General features: G+C 34.5%; 2 protein-coding genes across 4 annotated transcripts in view; one reads left to right on the top strand and one right to left on the bottom strand.

The window, feature by feature from the left end:
• The window catches only part of LOC111398281 (syntaxin-22-like), a 7,845-nt gene extending 4,350 nt beyond the window's left edge, over positions 1 to 3,495 (top strand). The window contains exons 7-9 of the mRNA XM_023025202.1: positions 1,112 to 1,285; positions 1,366 to 1,466; positions 3,084 to 3,495. Coding sequence (XP_022880970.1) covers positions 1,112 to 1,285; positions 1,366 to 1,466; positions 3,084 to 3,149 — 341 coding nt within the window. The 3' untranslated portion in view covers positions 3,150 to 3,495. The remainder of the gene's footprint in view (positions 1 to 1,111; positions 1,286 to 1,365; positions 1,467 to 3,083) is intronic.
• A 415-nt stretch (positions 3,496 to 3,910) lies between these two features.
• Positions 3,911 to 6,952, bottom strand: LOC111398806 (phosphatidylinositol-glycan biosynthesis class X protein). Of its 3 annotated transcripts, none has more exons than XM_023025911.1 (5): positions 6,751 to 6,952; positions 5,922 to 6,027; positions 5,003 to 5,348; positions 4,759 to 4,925; positions 3,911 to 4,353 (listed from the first exon to the last, which is right to left on the bottom strand). In XM_023025911.1, the coding sequence occupies exons 1-5, from the start codon at positions 6,864 to 6,866 to the stop codon at positions 4,081 to 4,083; spliced, it is 1,008 nt and encodes a 335-aa protein (XP_022881679.1). In that variant the 5' UTR covers positions 6,867 to 6,952; the 3' UTR covers positions 3,911 to 4,080. The 3 variants fall into 3 exon arrangements, with proteins under 3 accessions (XP_022881679.1, XP_022881680.1, XP_022881681.1); XM_023025912.1 differs by lacking the exon at positions 6,751 to 6,952 and adding an exon at positions 6,376 to 6,740 and having other exon boundaries at positions 4,075 to 4,353; XM_023025913.1 differs by having other exon boundaries at positions 4,182 to 4,291.
• Between the last annotated feature and the right edge of the window lie 296 nt (positions 6,953 to 7,248).

Below are 7,248 nucleotides of genomic sequence, written 5' to 3'. Positions count from 1 at the left end.
CTCGTTATGCAATTCGTATATTGTATATATATGAATGCATTTGTTTTATATTATCTTGTTATCATGCCCTAACAATAACTTACAGTAATAACATTGCTCCTGTTTCTTTATCCCTTCCAATCAATTATTCTTAGGTAACTTTGCACAAATGAAATACTAGACATCATTTCTTCTTTTTCCCTTGGATCATTTTTTAATTTCTTCCCAAATACAATTGGTCAAATGAATAATTAATTAGTTGCAAACAAAAATAATCAAACATGATGGCATATTGTGAACTTCTCATGAACAGTAGAACCGCTGTTGGATGACTGAATAAATGCTATCAGCCTCCTGCTTGGCTTATTTGGTGTTTTGGTGTTGTGTGTGTGTGTGTGTGTTTTTTTTTTTTTTTAAATTGAAAGTTTCCGCATCCTTTAATTGAGGTTGTTGCTATTTAAACACTGGACATGCTGTGCAATTCACTATATGGACTTCTTGAATGATCATGCTGCCATGATGATGTTGAAATAGGATTGATATAATATACCATTGGCTCTCAAAAGACTGTCATTATTCTGCTATTAAAGAATAATTAATTTGTCAAGACTGTCAATTTCCTTGATCTGTACCATACAACAATTAGCTTGTGTTTAGCTCATGTTTATAAACTATTTATGAATATTGAAGCCATTTTTACCCTCCCACAAGTACTACCCACTTATCTACCACTCATTTTTATGTATTTATAATTTAAACCGTTAATAAACATTTCACTATTTTGCTTTAGTGAAAATGGCCCAATCTTCATCCCTGTATGTCTGCATTCTCATGAGTCTGTTAATACCCTTCTTCAATACACTATTTTGAAATGTGTGGGTGATGATGCATTTGTGTTGTGATCTTTAAGCATGAGATCTTGGTTGAAATTTTGAAATACCTTTTGAAATATTATATATTTGTGAGCATGTGTTAGTGTCTGTCAGTTGAAGAATTTGAAATACCTTTGAATAGAGGGCATCATTCTGTTTTTTACTTTCAACGTCATAGTACGAACTAAAATAAACCTTATTTGGTGGAAATTTTTTATTTTACTTATAATTCCATAAAATTTTGTATTCTTATTTTCCATGTGCTTTGGTCTGCAGACAGGAGGTTTTACTCTTCGACAATGAGATTTCCTTCAATGAGGCCATTATAGAGGAAAGAGAGCAGGGTATAAATGAGATAAAGCAACAAATTGGTGAAGTGAATGAGATTTTCAAAGATCTTGCTGTGCTAGTTCATGAGCAAGGAGCTATGATTGGTAATTACTTGCATTGCATTAAATTTACACATCGATCTACCAACGACATAACTAACGAGTAATCCTTCTCTTCTTCCCAGATGATATTGGTTCCAACATTGAGAACGCTAATGCTGCAACTGCACAGGGGAAATCCCAACTTGTCAAAGCTTCTAAGACCCAAAGATCAAACTCGTCCTTGGTGAGTTGTAGAACACTGGAAGTAATTATCTTATTTATTATGACAAAAAATCGATTGCACAGGCTTAAAATAATCTTTGGCCTTAGTAGAAGTGAGAGCTTAAAAAGATTAACACCTAAGACTAATGAAAGAGAAGCTGAAGTCTTTTCTATACTACCGTAGGCTAAACATGTTTATTTGACTGCTACTGTTTGTTCAGTATTTCTGCAACAGGTAAAAAATAATGGTAGTCAAATTTTAGAGAAGTTTCGTGTTATCTTCAAACTTCTTTTTCTTTTCAAAGTGACGTTAAAGCTAGCCTTTTGTTTCTGTTAGACCTCTTGGTTAAATCACTGTTTTTTGGTGGAATATCCAATTAGAAGCCTTACACGTTGATGTCAAGCCACATATTCCATGAAAAACCAACGGATTTTAACCAAGTGTCCAAAGTGAAACGAAAACAAACTTCATGACCACATCAAATCAAAAAAGAGTTCGGTGACTAACATGAAACTTCATTATAAGTTCAGTTACCATCAATGGTTTTTAACTCCTCTTAAATCTGGTTCTGGAGAATTCCTTCAAATGATTTTCATTTTGTTATTGGGTTATATTCTGTGATATACTTGTGTGAAGATACAATATTGATGACCAAAGGCATGTCATTGGTTGCTTTATTCTAGTGTCAAAATGCATTTGCAGCACAATATTACAATCAAATCCAGGATCTAGAAAAAAATAAGTGAATGTTCACATGTTCTATTATCCTATGTGATGCGAGGAAAAAGTAACAAAGGATAATAATGAGGAAATATATACTGTCTTGGAGACAATTCATTCTCCACACAGAAGGCTTCGGAAAGTCTTGGACTTGTTTAACAGCCCTCATTCTTCCCCATCCTTTAATGTGATCCCCCCTCAAACCCATCTTTACCCTTTCCCTCATACAAGTACTCTCTGTACTCTATTTTCAGATGCAATTACGGGGAATGTCATTTTTACTAGGAACAAGGTAATAGGGAACTGGAACTCTGTCCTAGGAACAAGGTAATAGGGAACTGAAACTCTGTCCTACAAAGATAAGCTTATTTCTATTTTCATACGGATTAAGAAAATATAATTAATATAGTTAGAAATATAAATTTTTCTTATATTTTTCCTAGTATATTTTTACATTAAATAATGGTTTAAATATGCGTGTAGTTCATATTTGTAGATAACAAGACACATTAAATAGGGTTTATATTAAAAAACTAAGAAATCGACTATACTATGAACAAGGAAAGTGGTTTATAATTTGGGATAGATGAAAAAGGTAAGAAAGCCTATTTTTATGGAGTTGTGCTACACTTACAAACATGGTTTACAAAGTAACTTGACAAAATGACATTCGCACTAATCATTTCAAAAACAGGTTTTTAAATCATTTGAAATCGATGGCTTGGATTTTACCAACCCATTTTTTGTCAACCAATTTTGTAAGGGAACTTTGTACAAGTAGAATTATTGATTTTTATGGGACAAAGTACTATTTCCTTTTCCCATGGTTACACGTGTACATCAACTCCATTAAATACAATTGTTTCTGTGAACGTATACAATAAATAAAGATTAACATCGACAGTGTGTTTCTTGCAGACTTGCTTACTCCTGGTGATATTTGGCATAGTGCTTCTCATAGTGATTATAGTACTTGCAGCCTAGTCAGTGGAGCTCTTAAATGCAGTCAAAGAGACTCGAGGAGATGGTTTAAGAAATCTTTTTTTTCTGTTGATCTTTGTGGTTTCAAGTCGTTTTACAGTGTATCTCTTTCTTTTAAAGTGTGTTGCTTCTTAAACAAGGGGCTTTGTGACAAAATCTATATGGTTTCACTATAAAGTTAATCTGAATTATTTGCAGCGTGGGAGATTGCGTGTTCAATTTGTATATTGGTGTTCCAATTTCTGGATCGTTGATTGCCATGTCATGCATGGGAATTGTCAATAAAGTTGGATTATGGTTTGGATCACCTTCTTTGTATTTTGCAATGAAATTTCAGTCTTCATGAACAGCCAGTCTTTTGGGTAAGTCTCGACTGTTGTCGACCTTATAGAAAGAAAACTGTTTCTTGAATGTCTCGTACCTGTGTCATTTCATCGTAAAAATCTGCAGATCTATTCGATTTATCTTGGAAATTTTTTTACTTCAAAACCGAATTTAGCTCGAATATTATGCTATTGCATTGTGTGTTTAACTGTGCATGGCTTTGCAATCGGGTCGAATTACATAGCCCTGTACCATTTTTCATTGACCACATAATCTCATCAATTCTTTATAAAGGAAACTATGGATATCTTTGGTGAACATTTGGACACGTCTCGTGCTTCCAGTTGTGAAGTCTACCCTATTAATCCCACAATCGATAGTGTAATCGAATTAAATTTTATTGTTACATCTCATTTACAACTGGCTTCTACAAATTTCAGTTCAAAACTTTAAATTCTATTCAGACAAAAAACAGTACATCAATGTGTTCATCTAAAATTTTACCTAATAATTCCATGAAAAGTTATCTTTAATCCAAATGCTACATCTAAAAAGCTAATGCATTAAGAATCATTCAAACAAAAAAATTGTTTATAAATGTTTCAGCTCATCAAAAAATTGTGTTATGTGAATGATAAATAGAAGTCTTGACAATTAGAAGAGCTGAAACAATAGCAGAGAGAAACGTTACAGCAGATACGACTCCTGCATGTTCCTTAATACCACAAGGTACCTCCCATATGATAGGACTGGCTTTATAATCGACATCATCGTTCTTTAGCATAAATGAACAGCTCCCGTCGAATGCCTTTCCTTCAAAGCTACAACGCATCAATAAATCAGGTTGCCCAAATTCAACTTTTGAAAAGCCATGTCCTAGTGGCTGCAAAGCATGAACTCATTGAGTCAGAGACCTAAAAGTGTATATTTAGGCCCCCGTTTGATTCACATTTTTTGGCCACAAAAATTAAAAATATAATCGTTATTCTTCACAACAAGTCACCATATTTAACTTTCTATCTTTTGTGTGGATCTCGTAGCGGCTATATTTTCATTCTTATTCTTAGAAAAATGGGAATCAAGCGAAGCCTTAACATGTTCAATTAGTATAAAAATGGTAAGTGAAGACAAAAGGAAAAAGACCATATGCGAAAACCACAACCGGGTATGTAGTAAAATTTTGCCCCAACAAAAGATTAGATCCTCCTAGGGAGATTGACTAAAATATTTACAGAGCATGAAATCTTGCCCTTGTTTTTGATAACTAAAAGCCATTCAAGTCACTAACCGCATATCGTGCATGTAGTGGAAGCCGAAGGTTGATTTTGAGTTCATCCTTGACTCCTGATGACATGTTATAGCCCATGTCCAAGTGAATTTCAACCACTGATCGATTTGACCGAAATGAAGGCAGTTCTAAATTTGTGTCACCAAGAACAGCTACATCTGTGAATACTGTAACACATAAAGCAAACCTATTAAACCGCAAGGATGGACAATCAAATTCCTCTAAAATCTGAGAAGGTTATTACCACCACGATGGACAAGATGTTGCAGCTCAAATGGATCTGCAAAGCCTCCAGAGGGTAATTTTTCAATGATTATAACTTGACAAGACTGAGCAGGAAGCTTAGATTTTGATTCTCCCTGCATTTTGATTCTGATAGACGAAGAAAGCTGACGATGAGAGCCTACGCCAATTAAATTTCGATGCATAGCCAACAGTCTGGGCACAAAATAGCGTTCATCTTGATGCACGTCGCACAAACCTAGTGGAATTTTGTTTGCTATAAATTCTTCAAATTGTGAATCTATCAAACTATCATGTATCTTAAAATATGTCTTTGTAACATATTTCTCTCCGAAACATTTCTGCTCCTGAAAAAACAAGCAAAAACCAACAGAAGTTCATTCAATACACCATATAATGAGTATCAGCCTCTCATTGGCAATAAAAATATTTTAATGTCACTAAAATAACAAGAAGATATTTAAGTATTGCTTGACAAAATTGATAAGAATCAAACACAAAAGTAAAGAACAATGTCCAATCAATTACAAAACAAAATCACCAACGTTCGAGAGCCATTGGAAGCAAATATGGCAATATATGCAAAGGCATATTTCATATATTCAAATTATCAAGACTCTCCTCATAAACTATTGCATCATTTAGGAATTATTCATATCATTCATTTTATTTTGATTTACTATCATTACCATCAGATGCGCCCCTATCTAAGAATTGTAATACTGCTAATTGTAGTTGTAACTCCACTGAATCCTATACAAAGAGCTGTTTATCCAAATTACAAAATTCGTTTGGAATCAGTGGTAAAACCATAACTAACACAAGAAAGCTTCATAGTCATTAGATCATAATTCACTGTTCATACCAAAAATGACCCACCAAAACAAGAGATTAACAAACCAGCAAAATGGTACACTCACCTCATGAGTAGTAGGCATTGCATTGCTACTCATGACCAGAAATATCAATCCAAATCCTATTGCCAAATACAATTGTACTTGAAAATGTTGAACTTCCATGGCATATCTGTATGAGGGAAAAGAAATTCTTCTAATTCAAAGGGGATCACAGAATGCTGAGATAAAGTAATTCCTTAGCTATTGAAAAATATCCATGATTTTCCTTAATTATTCTTGATTGGGATACCAAAATAAACCCTAAGTAAGATAAAGCATTCTGGGAAAAGGGATCAAGAAAATCATTTTCTCATCTACACATATCAGAATGGTAATCAAGATATGGGTGGATTCTAGTAGTGGCAATTTACTTCTCTTAGTCCATTATATTTATGAAAATTCAACTCATTTTCAAAAACAGCAGATCAATAGTAATATATGTGATTTATGATAGAAAAACTAGATGTAGAGATTTTACCAGAGGATACTTTCCTACAATGATGATGAAATATCGAAACTTTAATGTAGAAATGCAAAAAAAAAATCAGGGGCTACTGTGGCGCAATAATAGTGACTGGGTATGGGGATCTAGCGGGGAAGAAGAAGACAATGAATGAGGTTATCTCTATAGGTAGGGCTGTGCTGGGCTGAGCTGAAGGTTAGAGAAATTCTTCGCCGGCTACGGTGGTGCCTGGTGGACTGGTGGGGGCGCCGGTGAGGTGTGGGTTAAAAGTCTCAAGAAGAAGGGTCCAAAATCTCAGTTGAGGAATTCCCGTAAGTTTGGTAGGTTGGAGATGAATTAGTAAGAGTCGCTAATGTTGAGGACCAAATATGCAATTTTTCTAACTTGAACCTTTGAAATCGAGCTCCTTGCTTCGACTGAAGTATATAACATAATGAGCAGTGTGGGTTCGGTGACGTCATCGCCGGCGAGATCATCCATATCGGCGTCTTTGGTGGGACCATCATCGGTGGCGGCGGCAGTTGGCGGAGATGATTTTCACTTTCCGGCTGATCTTATCTCCATTCAGGATCGAAAAGACGAGGCCCTTCGCGGTCAGTATATTATTCGTCTCACACATTTTCCTTACTGTTTATGTAAAAGATTTCTATTAGGTTTTCACTTTCTACAGCTGTAGTTGCGATAATTAGTTCTAAATTATCGTGTGGTTAATTGCAAATAATTCATCTATCTAAATAAGCATGGTTTGATTTGATATTGCTGTAGATTTTAAGAGAATTAGCTTCAGCTATGCTGAGAATTTGGCTAACATTTATTTCGGAATTGTTATATGTTTCTCAATCTCAGGTTATTAAGAAACAACATTCTAATAAATCCATTTGTAGAATA

This window comes from Olea europaea, chromosome 8 (genome assembly GCF_002742605.1).
Source record: "Olea europaea var. sylvestris chromosome 8, O_europaea_v1, whole genome shotgun sequence".
NCBI classification, from domain to species: Eukaryota; Viridiplantae; Streptophyta; class Magnoliopsida; order Lamiales; family Oleaceae; genus Olea; species Olea europaea.
Note: the sequence above shows the minus strand (reverse complement) of the source record. Positions and strands in the feature narration are given on the sequence as shown.